At 36.4% G+C, this 15,964-nt stretch overlaps 3 protein-coding genes across 3 annotated transcripts; 1 reads left to right on the top strand and 2 right to left on the bottom strand.

Annotated features, from left to right (window-relative positions):
- The first annotated feature begins 3,374 nt into the window (after positions 1–3,374).
- On the top strand, positions 3,375–5,307 carry LOC117637680 (epoxide hydrolase 4-like). The gene is made up of 4 exons (XM_034372645.1): positions 3,375–4,074; positions 4,182–4,271; positions 4,785–4,852; positions 4,994–5,307. The coding sequence occupies exons 1-4, from the start codon at positions 3,442–3,444 to the stop codon at positions 5,127–5,129; spliced, it is 927 nt and encodes a 308-aa protein (XP_034228536.1). The 5' UTR covers positions 3,375–3,441; the 3' UTR covers positions 5,130–5,307.
- Positions 5,308–9,301: 3,994 nt separating this feature from the next.
- Positions 9,302–11,967, bottom strand: LOC117636391. The gene is made up of 2 exons (XM_034370866.1): positions 9,830–11,967; positions 9,302–9,750 (listed from the first exon to the last, which is right to left on the bottom strand). The coding sequence occupies exon 1, from the start codon at positions 11,573–11,575 to the stop codon at positions 10,238–10,240; it is 1,338 nt and encodes a 445-aa protein (XP_034226757.1). The 5' UTR covers positions 11,576–11,967; the 3' UTR covers positions 9,302–9,750; positions 9,830–10,237.
- A 2,785-nt stretch (positions 11,968–14,752) lies between these two features.
- LOC117636392 (protein RADIALIS-like 3) lies at positions 14,753–15,745 on the bottom strand. Its single transcript, XM_034370867.1, has 2 exons — positions 15,301–15,745; positions 14,753–14,942 (listed from the first exon to the last, which is right to left on the bottom strand). Exons 1-2 carry the CDS (start codon positions 15,591–15,593, stop codon positions 14,915–14,917), a joined length of 321 nt encoding a protein of 106 aa, XP_034226758.1. The 5' UTR covers positions 15,594–15,745; the 3' UTR covers positions 14,753–14,914.
- Between the last annotated feature and the right edge of the window lie 219 nt (positions 15,746–15,964).

Raw genomic sequence — 15,964 nt, 5'->3', positions numbered from 1 at the left:
CGTTCGCTCATCCTTCTCTCTTTGCCCTGTTGTCCAAGGCCAAGGTTTTGAGCCAAGTTTATTTGATTGAGGAATTGCCTCATCAAATTGTTTTGGTCGTCCATTCTCTGAGTTAGCTGGTCAACTCTCAGATTAAAGTCTACTTGACTTTGTGGATCGGGAGGAAAGAAATGTGTGATGCCCAATTGCACACGGGCTAGGGTTTCATTGGATGTGTAGGCTGGAGCGTGCGTCGAGCGTGGAGGCAATGGAGGGAATGCTTGAAGTTGCTCTAAGATTGGGCCAAAGTCGGCGGTGGTAGTGAGCCCACCTTGATGTGAGGTTCCACCATGCTCGGCGGCGGAGCTATGAAGGTGGCTAGATTCGGCCATGGGACCTTGAGATGGTACGACGGCGGCAGAGGCCGGTGCGGTGGTCCTAGCTACAAGTCCAGCGGATGGCATGATGGTTCCAGTTACACGGGGCGGCTGCTGTGGTGCGATAACAAGGGTTTGTTGTGGGTTCATGATGGCGAGAGATGGTTGAGCCACAATGTCGATCGCTAGATTGTGGGAGGAGTAGCTTTGGGCCGTCACGGATTGAGCCATCGCGGCAGTTTTGTCCTCGTGCGCTTGCTTCCAACCATGGTTGTTTGGAAGGCTTCGGTGGATTGAAAAATAGGAGGAACGGATTCCTTGAGCACGCGTTGAGTATAACCCGTGCTCTCAATGAAAGCACCAAATGTTTGTGCAAATAATCTCACGGGAGAATATTCGTTTCCAGATTCCTCAACCTTCGACCTTCCTTCTCTCTCTTCCTCGTTTCCTGTAAAAAAGATTGGAGTAAATAGACCACACCCAGGGGGTGTTAGCCAAAGGCCCTCTGATGCCTAAGTTAGTTCGAGTATTTGTAGGAAAAAACAATAGCTAAGCAAAGGGTACATAGTTGTATGTATGGTGTGAACGGGTCGGCCAGAGCCGTGTATGGTGGCCGGAGCTGTGTGGAGAAAATATGGAGAGTGGAGAGGGAGAGAGAGCTTCAGGTATTTTTCTCGGGTATTAGGAGTAGGTTTAGATGTACCTTGAATGATGAATGAGGTCGTCTATTTATAGGAACCTCGGGGCTAAGGTTTCGTAGAGAATTTGCTGAGTTTATTCTCTACCCAAATTCATAGGGATCGAGTCGGACTTAGATAATATCTGAATTAAATGATATTATCTCCTTTTATGAAGATAATATCTGAATTAATGATATTATCTTCTCTTTATTAGGATAATATCCGAATTAATGATATTATCTTATTAAATAAAGATAATATCATATTAATTAAGATATTTATTCCAATTAATTAATTAGCCAGATAAACTGGTTCAATTAATTAATTTAAGAGATAATCTTCTTTTCCACGTGGCGTGCTATAATTGGAGACGAAAATATTTGCTCCTACACAAGTCTCATTTGGTCACAATCTTTATAAGTCTATGAAAGTGTGCATCAAAGACTCTCTAAATCCTATTTGAGAGAAAGATAAGATGTTCATACCCTTGAAGTGAATCTTGAAACCAAGAATGGTGATCATGTAAAGGGAGTGGTCCCTTTGTTGTTGGCTCTCCCTTTTGATGTTGATTCTCCACCTTGTAGCTATCCAATAGGTACAAAGATATGCACCTCCCCAAAACTCTTCACCAAGGATTGAATGAGATGAGAGAATGAGTAGACAACAAGTGAAGAGTAGTGCTAGCACCCTCACTTGATGTGATAGATTCAAGGGGTTAGGGAGAGAGAGCTTGATGTTTTCTCTCTTCCAATTTCACCAACTTGAAAACCCTATGATGATAGGATTCCATAGCTACACACTTATAGAATAAAAAATGTCACAAGAGTGACAAAAATGCCCCCAAACCCTAGTGTAGCCATACCCCCCTCTGTGTGTCATCTTTTGCTATCTTGGTCCAACACATTAATCCTATAACGTGTCACATATGCGCCTAAGTCCATATGGTCAAATTCCTTTTGAATGTCCAAGTCATATGGGATCTTTAATTAAAGTTTCATAACTTTAATTGAATAATTAAATTAATCTAATCAATTTAATTACTCTAGTGACTTGACTAATGCAATCACTCACTTGTCTAACGAGTCTTGGTCCTGGTCATCTTTAGTTGACCATGTTAAGTGTTGGGTCAATCGTTTGACTTTTGACCTTTGATTTTTGACTTTGACCTCTGACTTTCACATTGACTTTGACCAAGTCACAAAATCATTCATTCTCTTCATAATTTCCCAATCGAATCCTTTTTGGTATACGATCTTATATGTTCTAATTAGCAAGGCAATGGGTATGAATGATTCACTCTAAATCAAGTGTGAATTGTATCCCTCTATACAATTCTCCATATTGGCGAAGGCTAATTATAATTAGTCCTTATAGGATTTTCATAAGCCATAAGTGACACCTAGCAGTATGGCATGGCTACCCAAGCTAAAAAGAATTCATTTAGAGAACCTAGTCAGTTTGTGATTACAATGCAATTCAATCCTTCTCTAATTCAATACTCAATGTCATATTCTCGGAATATGGTAAACTTGTGTCAAAATACCTAATATGACATCTCTAGATTATATGATTCAATTTGATGAAATTGCAAACTCCTTTGTTTCAATGTCCATCCAATATTTGGCCAAAGATTCATGAATCATATCCTTAGAGTATTCTCTCTTCTTACTAAGAGCATAGATTCCTTGGTGTACATTCACTAGTCTCTACGTACACGCTGAGAATCCTGAGGAACACCTTTAAGTCACATCATTTTGATACGACCGTATAATGCTCTCAAAGAGAAACAACATATACACAAGACAACTGTGATGTCTCAGGTCTAATGATTAATTTGCATTATTATAACTTAGAATTCTTTGTTTGACACTTGTGAGTAACACTTCCATACAAGAATTCTAGATTTGATCGCGTTAAGTGAACTCCATCTTCTATACAGCACCTACATCATCTGTCTCAATGTCTCTACACGAATGACTTAAGATTAGTCATCCTCCCAATTGAGCAGACATAATGTGCCCCAATCTTTGAGGGTCACCATTGTCCAATTGGTGATCCTATGACCAGGAACATTTTAGGATACAATATTTATGTATGGAAAGGTCTCGTTTCTCTAACTTCTTTAGACCACTTTCCATTTATATATTAATCCATGGACTTGTTACTTTGTGTACGTTATGTATCTAAAGTAACGTTCTTGCCCCTTTGATTATTAGATATTATTTTTTTAGAATTATCCACTTTATATTGGCTTCTAGGGCATATATCTAATAGGATCTTATCCATGCCACTTGCAATCGTTTTAAAATAAACAAAAGAGTGTGGAAATAATTCACAGATGCTAGCGGCCGACAAGTAGAGAGAGAGAGAGAGAGAGAGAGAGAGAGAGAGAGAGAGAGAGAGAGATGGTGAACTTTTTTTCAGTATACAAGTTTATTCTACATGGAATTATGAAACTAGTTGGGGTGAGACCCCAAACTCTCGAAATAGAGCCAGGAACGATCATGAACTTCTGGGTCTCTAGTAATATCCCCAACAAAATTGAAAACACACCAAAGAAATCGAAGCCAGCCGTGGTGTTCCTTCATGGCTTTGCAATGGATGGTATTTTCACATGGCAACTTCAAGTGCTATCTTTGGCCAAAAACTACACCGTTTATGTCCCGGACTTTCTCTTCTTCGGGGGATCCATCACAGATAAATCGGATAGGTCACCGGAGTTTCAAGCCGAGTGTGTTGCCAAGGGTTTGAGGAAGATGGGGGTAGAGAGGTGCACCTTGGTGGGGTTTAGCTATGGTGGGATGGTTGGGTTCAAAATGGCTGAGTTGTACCCCAATTTGGTTATGTCCATTGTGGTGACTGGTTCAGTTTTGGCTTTGACCAGATCCATCAGTGATGCTTCTCTTGAGAGACTTGGGTTCAAATGCTGGCCTGATTGCTTGCTTCCTAACTCAGTCAAAGATGTGAGAAACATGTTAGAAATTGCTGCCTACAAATTTCCATATCTCCCTGATTGGATTTACAAAGATTGTTTTGAGGTAACCCAATATACATGAGCTTTTAATTAATAATTTATTAGTGCAAATATTTTGAGGAAAATGGTCTGGTGGTCTTAAAAATTTCAATGATCGATGAATGGTTGCAGGTTATGTTTGGCAACAGAAAGGAGAGAGAAGAACTTCTAGAGGCATTGGTAGTTGATGACAAGGTCTCTACCATTGCTGATTTTCCACAGGTTTGTTGTTTGTTGAGCTTTTCTAAATAAATTGATGTTAGTGTTCTTCAATGATGATCAATTAACGACATACTCGAAGCTGGAACATGACAAACATGTGTAGCTTGGGTAAATTCAGTGCATCGAATCCTTCCGCTAGTTTTGACAAACAGGGGGTGTTGCCTTAAATGTTGCATTAATTTTCTTTGATATTAGGTCTACCATATTTATTTTCTAAATTATTTCTTGGCATACATACATACTTTGTTACTTTGGTGGGGCCCTTTTGTTTTATAATTTATTAATACAAGTGATAGTCTAAATTATAAAAAATAGAGACAGAGGATTCTCACACATACACTTCCAATGCATCAAAACCCTTTTCCATTGAATTAGAGTCCCGTTGACACTTTGTATGTTAGTAGACACTTACTGATGATAAATGAAAACTGTCATATTTTTTGGTGATAAAATATTAGCGAGCATAGCAGTAGTCATATATCTTTAATGGGCTAATGATTCATTTTCTTGCAGAGAGTGCATCTTTTGTGGGGAGAGAATGACAAAATTTTCAACATGGAAACAGCCAGGAACCTAAGAATGTATGTTATTCTACCATGCTCAAAGACGTTGACCTTGACTTCGATACTAAACAATAACTGGCTGAAATAATTGGATTTGTGATAGTGATAGAAATCTTTTAGACTTGAAATATAATGAATTTGAAACCCTGATATTTACAGGCAATTGGGAGGCAGCGCAAAACTGCAGTCTATAGAGGAGGCAGGCCATCTTTTGCATATAGAAAGACCCTTCGTTTTCAACAAGCAGCTCAAGGAAATTCTTGCTTCTTTTTCGGAAGATGTGCACCAAGACTGAAGAGACCATTTATGCTTTTGCTTTTTAAGAACTAATGAGAGCTTTAGAGTGTTTGGTTGGAAACATTTAATTTGTACTGTGGTTTTGGAGAAAAACTTTCCTGGCACGGGATGCCAGGGTCAGCCATTCACAGAAGTATCCTCATTTAATAAGCGATTGACAGCTGGCAATCTATTTTGCCTCAATTTAAAATAGACTTATTTATTGTAATATTTTTTGAAACTTCGATCAAATCTCACTTTATTCTCTAAAATTAAAATGACCCACTTAATTCCCTTGATCGTTGTATTCCACTTTACCTCTCACCGTTAATTCTGTTAAAAAATTCTGTTAAAATACTGATGTGGCACAAATAAGACCCACATGACATATGTAAAACATAATAAAATATTTTATTTTAATAAATATAACAAATAGGAAAAAAGAAGTTAAGAAAATTATTACTTCTCTCCCCTCTCCTTTCTCTTCTCCCTTTCTTTCTCTGTACCCGACCCCCTCCCCAACAGCTCCTCCCTATCTCTCTTTATCTCTCTCCATACCCATTTGACAAAACAAACAGAGGCAGCTAAAAAGGGCCAAAATCAGATTTTTCATTATTTTGGGTGTTGTTTATGAGGGAAATTGGTGAATTGAGTTTATGGGTTTTTGGGTTTGGGTGTGAAGAACTGAAAGATTTTGTTATTGTTGAAGATGGGGATTGGATTTGATGAGTTTTTGGGTGATTTGAGTCGGTTGTTATAGGGTGCTTGTGTGAGAGAAGGGGAGTGTTTGGACACCCAAAGATAAGCCTTCAACTTTGAAAACATAATTCTGTGATTTCATATTCAATATTGAAATTCACATATCTTTTTTTTTTTTTTTTTTCAGAAAACAGAAAACATATCCTTAACTTCAATTAAAACCCCAACCACGCCAAATCCTCTACCATCACTCCACTGCCGTCGCCATAACCTCTGACCTTGCCAAACCCCACTGTCACCACCACAACGGCTACCCATTACCCAATCGAACCCATTGCCGCCCCAGTTATTTAAACCATAACATCCACCATAGACCAAGTCGAACCCAATCCACATCACCACCATAATACAGTTGAACCACCATTATCACCATCAACTAGTGGAACCAGAATGAGAAATTGCGTAGGATAAATATAAAAGGAAAGAGAGCTAGAGAAATCGCTGAAGGGGAGAGAGAAAATGAAAGAGAACCAGATAGATCCGGGGAAGAGAGAAAGAAAGGAAAAAAGAAAAAGACAAAAAGAATTACATTATTTTATTCCACTTTTTGGAACAAATTTTTTTTTATTCCACTTAAAGAGGCTCTGCACTTGACACATCAACATTTGTTGCAAAAAGAATAAAATAGTCATGCCATGTCATTAAAATTGATAAAGTTATTAATTGAGATAACGGTAGGGGATAAAGTGGAATACGAAACTACGGTCAAGGAGGTTAAGTGTGTCATTTTAACTTTTAAAGGGTAAAGTGAAATTTGACCGAAGTATCAGGGAGTGCTACAGTAAATAAGCTTTAAACATATTAAATGCCTTTTTAGTAAACAATCTGCTCCTCCTTTGGCATCTCCAGTGTCACTATCTCTCTCCTCCATTCCTCTCCAGTCACTTCTCCTCCATCACCATGTATTGATTTCCCTTTATTTTAAATTATATATATTTATTGAGTAATTCATTGGTGAATTTTGGAAATTTTGGGAAATTGAGATTGGTTTGGCTTCGGTTTCGTCGAGGAACAATGAAGGTGCAGTTTGGGGGAAAATCTTTCATCGGCGTCAATCTCTCTACTTCATATATGTGGAATTTCTCTGAGGTCTGAGCCATCCCATTATCACAAACTATTAATTATCCATTTCAATCTTTAGTTTGAATCTACGAGGGCAAAAAAAAAAAAACTGCATCAAGCCTGTCCCTTTCTTTCTCCATAGCATCCTACACCTTGATAGCATGCTCCTCAACAAAAATCGAAGACCCAATGAAAATGTTGGCGTCCTCGAGGTCTTGACAGAACATTATAAGTTTATGCATCACGAAGCTCTTCAACTAGCAACCCACAACTTCAAAAGAAGCGCATATGCTGTCCAAAGACTGAGAGTGATAATTGATATCTCAATAAATTAAGTAAATAAGAGACAAATCAATATATGTGGTGTGGTTGATGAAGGAGAAGTGACTGAAAAGAGAGATGAATGAAGGAGAGAGAGTAACAACGAAGAAGGAAGAGGAAGCAGATGAGTAGATTTTTTAGTGACTGAAAAAAGAACCCCATTTGGTTCATGAGAAAGGAGGCTTGAGAATGAGAAGTCAATTGCTTTCCCATGTTTGGTAAGTCCAGGCATGGGAAATGGTTACCTGGCACATGGGAAAATAGAGGGGAAAGTAAAGCTCTCCTCTTAACTTGAGTTTTGTTTTCCCTCTTCATGGGAAATTTTGGGAAAATTAGTCAACATTCAATGCACAATTTTCATGACTATTTTGTCCCTATGAATAATTTATAATTACAACGTATCATTAAATGCATTCTTTTTTTATTTGATTTAATATGGGTATAATTGAAAAATTATACAAACTTTGTTTTCCATTCCTACTCAAAACAAACATGGAAAAGGAAACAAAGTGAAATCTCCCGGTTACTTTCCCGACATTACCAAACGTGAGAAATGAATATTTCATTCTCATTCCTTAGGAAATGACATGGAAAATGATTTCTCATCAAATCCATTCCGTGAACCAAACGGGGCCTAAAGTTTCATTTAAAAAAATAATAATTGAGAAGTCAAAGTGGTTGGCAGCTAGCGTGATTTCATTGGGCTAGCAGATTAGCAGATTTTTTTTTTTTTTTTTTATACTGAAAATGCTTTTACTATTTTAAATTGAGGCAAAATAGGTTGATAGTTGTCAATCGCTTATTAGATGGGGATACTTATGTGGATGGCTGACCCTGGCATCCTTGTGCCGGGGAAGTTTTTCTCGTGGTTTTGGAATTTATGGAGACTGCTGCTAAATTCACGGGGACCTAAAATCTCAACTGGTAGGTAGGTGTGGCCCTGGCATGGTACAAGTGGCGTCACTGCATAGAGCTCCTGATTTTTTAGGGTCCCGAATTTTTTTAATTTTATATTATATATATTAATATTATAGAAAATTTATATATACTCAAGCGTGTAACACATTGACACAAAAGTGTATTTGGTGGAGATGGTAGTTTCTAGTGCATATCTCTTGGTACAAGACCCAAGTTTTAGTCTTATTGATGTTATTCTATTTGTATTTGTAGTTTATTTTTCATTATTACATCAAAATTTTAAATAGTTTAAAAAAAAACATAAGCACGTGAAAAATGAAGGGGATAGATCTAACTAAACTAACAACAGTATATATCACATCCATGTGATTTCTCCTAAACAAAAGTACTATCTTCCACTTAAAACAAAACCAAAACGAAATATTCATGCCTTCTTCTTTCTCTTGAACTCTTTTTTTTTTTTTTTTACTGAACATTTATGAATTTATTGAATGAAAATATTTAAAAAAATTATGAATTTGATCTGTGATTATTATTACATGCTAATTGATGATGAATTTTAGTTATAAAAAAATTGTTTTATGACATTAAGTAATGGAAAAAAAATTTATTATTGTATTTTCATATTAGATTAGGCAAATTTGCATAAATATCATCTGAACTTTCAGGCATGTGCATCATTACCACCTAAACTTTTAATTTTAATTTTTAACCACCTGAACTTTTTAAAATGTTGCAATCCACCACCTACGTCTAACCCGTTAAAGTTTCAGTTAAATTTAAGGGTATTTTCGTCAATTAACTATAACTAAGAATAATTACATAAAAAAACAGAATTAAAAATGCAAAAAACAAAAAGCTAACCTCCATATATCTCTCTCTTCTCTCTACTCCATCGTCTTTATTCCACCAAATATCATATCAGATTGCAATGGTCCATTGATTTTGTTGCCTTCATGTATTTCCTCTTTTTTTTTTTTTTTTTTTCCCAAAGCCTTCCTGCATTCATTTCATGGCTTGCACTTTTTGGTCAAAAGCTTGTCCTTCATTTCAATGGAAGTTTGCATATCATTTATAAAAAAAAAAAAAAATCATACTACAATTACTCTCTCTCACCCTCAATCCAGCAAATTCAAAAAATTTAACATCGAAGTTAGAATTTAAATTTTGTAACTTCATCATGGGTTTTGGGAAGGAATCAATTGCATTCCTAGTATATATAAATATATCAAAAAGGTCCTAAGCATCTGTAATTGACAAACAAGTTCTAGGAATGCCTAAATTCAAGTACCAAAACACCAGTGCAATCGTTATATAGGACATGCCTATAATAAACTCCAAATTAATTAGAAAACAGAAATATAATCAAGCAATGAAGTCCTCTATGATCTCTAAATCTTTGTCTTCTTAGTAGGAGACTTAAGCCTAAATTTTCTTGTTGTGTTGGTTGTCACTGAAGAAACGGGTTCCATTGGCAAGCTAGAGCTTGGTTGGTATGTTGATGTATTTGCTAAATTTGGTTGAATTGTTTGTTCACTGATAGTGCTTGGTTGGCCTCTTGATGCCCTTGGTCTTTTTACCTACGAATGAATTCAGTAATTATAAACATATATCATGTGCTTGCAAATGATATGTTTGAAAAACAATCAAGCTAAATACCTTATTGATATTGTTGGCACCATCACTTTTATCGCACTTTCTCTTGTTGTGGCCTTGCTTCCCACAAATGGAGCATTTTATTTTGACATGGAAGGATCTTGATAGCTTAGATCCAGTAGATGCTGCTGGTTTCTCATCTTTCTCTCTTGCCCTCACTTTTTTGGGTCTCCCAGGTTGCTTATGATACACAGGGGGCAAAATAGAGGAAAGTTAGTGTGTTCCCACAACTCTTCATTGGCTATATGGTGAATAAAAGGTCCATAAGCCCTTTTCCATGATGCCTTCTTATAACATGAATGTATATACTTGACAGGATCTTCATGCCTTCTACAAATGCAGGCTATTGCATGTTCATAAGGAATTCCAGTCAAATTCAACCCTCTACATGTGCAAGTGTGCTTAGCCAGATCAACTGCAAATTGAACCCAACTTATATGCACCACTTGATACATTTTTTTGTCCGGCCAAATGAGCAATGCACTTACTGCTTTCTACCTTATTCTTCTCAAGGATCCTATGGATCCTTGGCCCAATATCACCATGCCATCTGTCACATGCTTCCTTTTGTTTAGCCATCCTCAACATCATATACATTCTCAGAGTTTCCAACATAGTCAAAATAGGTTTATCCCTTGCATCCAGTATGGCACTATTGAATGCCTCACATAAGTTATTTAGCAAAATGTCACATTTTGGGTGCTCAAAGAAATGCGATCTGCTCCAGTAGTGTACATTTTCCTTTTTAAGCCACTTATATGCTTCATCATCCAACTTTTGTAAACTACTCATCTCAACATTAAACCAAGGCATTGTTGTTGCCCTTGCTGCTGCCCACAACCTCTGCTTCAATTCTAAACCCTTGTGTAGTAATTTGAAGTTGTTATAAAAGTGCCCAACACAATGTCTATATTCTGCACTAGGAAACAATGTCTCTACAGAAGTTATTAAACTTTTCTGTTTGTCAGTGATAAACACCCGACTCAAACCATTGTTGATCCCAAAATCATTCTTAAATAAATCCAAGAACCAAGTCCACATGCTCTTATTCTTAATCTCAACAATAGCATATGCAATGGGATACATTCCATTATTCTCATCTATTCCCACAGCAGCTAGAAGTTGCCCTGGATGTGGACCTTTTATGTGACAGCCATCTAAACCCACAATAGGTCTACAACCCTCAATAAATCCCATTTTCAAAGCTGCAAAACATATGTATAGCCTATGAAATCTAACTTTCTCACCTTCCAATTCTATTTTCATCATAATTGTACTTCCAGGATTGGACCTCTTAAGCTTTTCACAGTAATCCCTAAGTATGGAATACTGCTCTTGGTAGGAACCCTCAAGCTTCTCATTTACTATTGATCTTGCTCTATATGCTTTCCACCTTGAGATTTGTGCCATATAATCTTTCCTCACCATAGCTTTCATTGTCTTCACATCCATTTTTGGATTAATGGATAAATCGTCAGCATATCTCTCAGCCAACCAAGTACCAGTCACACTTGTATTATTTTCATCAATCCCACATGTGTGATTTATAACTAATGTTTTAACATGTAAAGGGGAATGTCTGTCAGACAAGTCATTAGAAGACGTATACACAGACCAAGGGCATGGCTTAGCTTTACAAACATCCTTAACCTTATACCAATCATTTATTTTGAACTTGTAAGACCTGCAATGGTTAACGAAATGCCATTTCACAGCTTCTTTGAATTCCTTGGCATTTGCAAAAACCATCCCCAAATGAAACTCTATGGTTCTAATATCAGTTTCTCTCCTGAATTGTTTAAATTTGGGCAATTCTTCTTCATCCTTCTCCTATTCACTGAATTTGGTTCTTCATCACTAGATGAGTTCCCATCTAGGCTTCTAAGATCTTCTAAATTGTATTCATCAAACTCTTCCTCTTCTGGTCCAATCTCATTTTGTATATCTTCCTTGTTAGAAGCTTCTACATTTTGGTCATATATGATATCATCTTAATTTTGCTCAAATGATACACCAAACCCTTCTTCATCTTGCTCATAATCAAAATCAATAAATTCAGCATCATATTCAGTGGTTGCTTCCTCTTCTTTTACATCCACATCCACCCAATTAAATTCTAGCACATCTAATTAAGGAGACTTCTTTGGCTGAAGTGTGTTATTTTTGTTGCCTCTTAGTTTGAAATATATCTATTTGCTACTCATAATTATTGTTTATAGATGCCTGATTCTATAGAAGCCCACAAGAAATTTCATGAGAGAAATAAATGACAACAACTCTACTGTGAAGCAAGTTATCAAACATGTTATTAAACACCTCATCATTTGTAATACAAACCAACTTACTTTCTAGCTCATTTACTCCCTCTGGCACTCTATAGTAGTATCCAACATGTTCTTGATACCCCAATTTCTTTGCAAAATCATCAAAATCGAAAGGTGACATGTAGTCTCGATTTAAGTTGTCTACCCAAACCACACTACCACTAGAATAAAAGTTGTATCCATTACCTATGTCTTGAAGTTGACCACCATGGTGTATTTCAGCAGTCCACAATGCTGGATCTAAACCCTCTGCGTATAGAACATTGAACAAACAAAAGTTACCACTATTTTTAAAATTTCAAAATTTTAACATATATGTCCATAGTAATACACTATACATGATCGTAATTTTCATGTGAAATTAGTTTTATACATACAAATAACAAACAAAACATATAATTTTTCAGAACTATCTTCATAAACCAAATAACAACTATTAGGAGCTGCTCTTTTTTGTTGAACTAACAAGGCAACGTTATTTTATTTTATTTTGTTCAGTTTGTGCCCTATAAATAACCATTTAAAGAAGTTGGCATGTGAGAGTGTACTATAAAAAAAATTGCAAGAGTTAACTTATTAAAATTTGCAATTAATGACAAAGTGGCTTAATTGTCTACTTAGGTGTTAAAAAGTCGAAGGGGATATGGTAGGTTTCATCCATATCAGAATAGGCTTCCAAAGATTGGTAATGCAGTTCCCATGAAGTACATATATATGTGATGTGTGAGTCACATCATAAAATATAAATGTGGAAATTTGACATATTCGACATAGCCTTATAGACACTCGATGCAAATCTAGTTGTTAAGCAAAATATCATAATGGCCAAAGCAAACTACAGATTAAATAGCAATAAAAAATTTAAAGTTACAGTAAAGTTAAACAATCAAGAAATTCAGAAAAAACACAAATGTTACAGTAAAGTTAGAATCACAATTGACCTTAAAACGTTAAAAAACACAAACGTATCAATCACCACACCGCTTACCAAACAATTACTCACAATCTAAAAAGTATAAATACGTAATTGTCGAAGCTTTCCGTAATTTGGTGGCTCCCCAGCGTATCTGAAGTTATTATCCATATCAGTTGCTTCAGTCCTCAGTTTGCTACTCAATTTCAACAACCCACACAAGAGATGCCAAGAGACAAAGATGAATATAGAGTCTGGTGTGTGCAGAGGGTGGGTTTTGGGAGGGTGGGTTTTTTTGCGGTGGAGTGAATTGACATTGGAAGAGTTGGAAAAGTTAGAAAAGGAGGAGTAGGAGTACGGTGGGTTTTTTAGGTCAACTTTTTGTTTTTTTTTTTTGTTTTTGGATTTTTAAATCTATTTTTTATATAATTATTCTTTATTATAGTTAATTGACGAAAATATCCTTAAACTTAATAGAAATTTTAACGTAGTTAGATGTAGGTGGTGGATTATAACACTTTACAAAGTTCGGGTGGCTAAAAATAAAAATTAAAAGTTCAGGTGATAATGACGCACATACTTGAAAGTTCATGTGGTATTTATGTAAATTTCCCATTAGATTATGTGAGAGCTCTAATTAAAGTTTCGAACAGGGCCCTCAAAATCTCAGGACCAGCCTAGCTGGTAGGAAGGTATCAATATGAATTGTGTTGCATGAATAGGAAACTATTTTCTCCACTCTCTTTAGGATTGAAGCTGCTTGTTGAGGATGGGGAATACTATAAGGCTCAAATTAATTGAGAATGATGAGTTGCAGGAAATTATTGAGTGATGCAATGAATGTGGCATGTCGATGTGATGCTACAAATCTACACAAAATATAACACGTTTACTTTATATTGGGAAAAAAAAAAAACTTGTATAAAATAAGGATAACACTATTTTGCTATCCTCAACTAATCACATACTGACACGTGGAAAAGTGTTTTTTTTTTTGTTTTGTTTTTTATTTTTATACATTCGAGAAACATTGAAGAATGCCATCATTTGGTCATGTGGCGACACGTGTTGATTTTAACTGAGAATTGACATGAATATCCTTTATAGAAGCTGGACCTAGCCTTAATGTTAAATGGGCTGGATGGTGGGATCTATAGAAGCCTCAAACTAATTAATTATAATTCGGCCTAATATGCATACCAAGCAAAAACCCATAGTGGAATCCAAAAATATAATAAATAATTTCAGCATCAGCCCAGCCCAAACTCTCAGGCTGAAATTTTAAGCTTGGGCCGAGCAGAGGGCCAAGTTTTACCATTTCACTTACCTACTTGGAATATTTTGATTAAAATCGATTCACGTCGGGGAATCACATCGCTAGCTTCAAGAATGCTATAGTGAGAGTTTTATTTAAGGTCCTTAGATGAGATTTTATTTTTTAAGCATTTGATCAAATTGGTTAGATTCATCCAACAGTTGGGAGATAGAACCTCATCGAAAGGCCTTATATAACCCTCTCACTATAGAATGACTCCGCATTGCTTTAGTATTATTATAAAGTTGACTTGCCAGCTTGATTTGGTTGGTCAATGTTGATAGGAAATATATAAAAAAAATTATTATTAGCAGCTCTTGGGTGCAATATGCGTTTTGATTTGATGCACATCTCTTTGCTTGTGGTATTGATCACATCTATGAATTTTCCTCAGATTTTCATAAACCTCTTTTTTTGAACATCAATTACACTGTGGAGAGAGAGACAGAGAGAGATGAACATATAAAGAGGCACATTTTATTTTAGGGAGACATGTAGTCAACCTTTTCATGAAAAGGTGGCAATTGACTTGGACTTTACTGCAATTTAAGATACTTCAGAAGCCTGCAAAGCAAGCAAGCAATGTGTTGTTGGCAAAGGTATGGGTAGAGGTAACAAAAGATAAAATGATACGAAACAAATAAGAACAAATATTAATCTCTCCGAAATATACAAATGCTTGGCCTATTGGCATGGTGTAAATGCATCATGCCATCAACTAAATGTGGTCAGAAAGACGGTTCAAATATCATACTGAATAAAATTAAGCATGCTATTAAGAATGTGTAAACTTGGAAAACAAAAATAATTTTAGTAAAATTCACTTGACAAAATAAAAAATGATTTTAAAATTTGTTAGGGCATCATTGTTCCAACCACTCCATCTTGCATGTACAAGAAAAAGATAGAGGATGTGATGTACCTTTCTTCTTCATCAACATTAATGTTGCTGCTGCTGCCGCGGCCACCAGCACCGCCGCCATAGGAGGACTTGTAGTTGGGAATAGGAACGTGGCCGGACTCGATTTGCCTGAGGTCTTCTAGAAGGATGTCATAGTGCCTCTTGACTTCCTCAACTGTTTTATTCCCACCAACAGCCTTGGCCACATTTTGCCACCTTTCCGGGGTATCCTTGTCGTACAAGGCCAGTGCTCTTTCAAAGAGTTTGTTCTGTTTTGGTGTCCAGGAAGAGTTGTGTTTTTGGAGGGACGCCATTAATGAGTTAATCAAACAACCTAAAGCTAGTTAAATACTAATTTACGCAAACTCTACAACTAATGGAAAGGTTTCAAGGGCTGTGTAAATAAAGAAAAAGGGGAAGAAGAAAGGTGCATATGTGTAGCTTGCAGGGTTAGAGGGGAAGCTAGGGATGGTATATGTGCAAGAAATGGCTAGGGTGCTTTGCCTATAAATAGTAGTAGTGGAGAGCAATGGAGTGGAGCCATAAGCCAGTTGGCGAATCTATAAAGCCAAAATGAGAAATTAGGCATCATTCGTCTCCTTCTGGAGCCACAACTGAAGAATCTCAAGGTACAAGCACAGAGAGAGAGAGAGAGAGAGAGGAATTTGAGTGGTCAAATTTTTTG

Source organism: Prunus dulcis, chromosome 8, assembly GCF_902201215.1.
Source record: "Prunus dulcis chromosome 8, ALMONDv2, whole genome shotgun sequence".
Taxonomy (NCBI): domain Eukaryota; kingdom Viridiplantae; phylum Streptophyta; class Magnoliopsida; order Rosales; family Rosaceae; genus Prunus; species Prunus dulcis.
The sequence above is the reverse complement of the archived record's forward strand: the minus strand, read 5'-3'. Positions and strand labels throughout refer to the sequence as shown.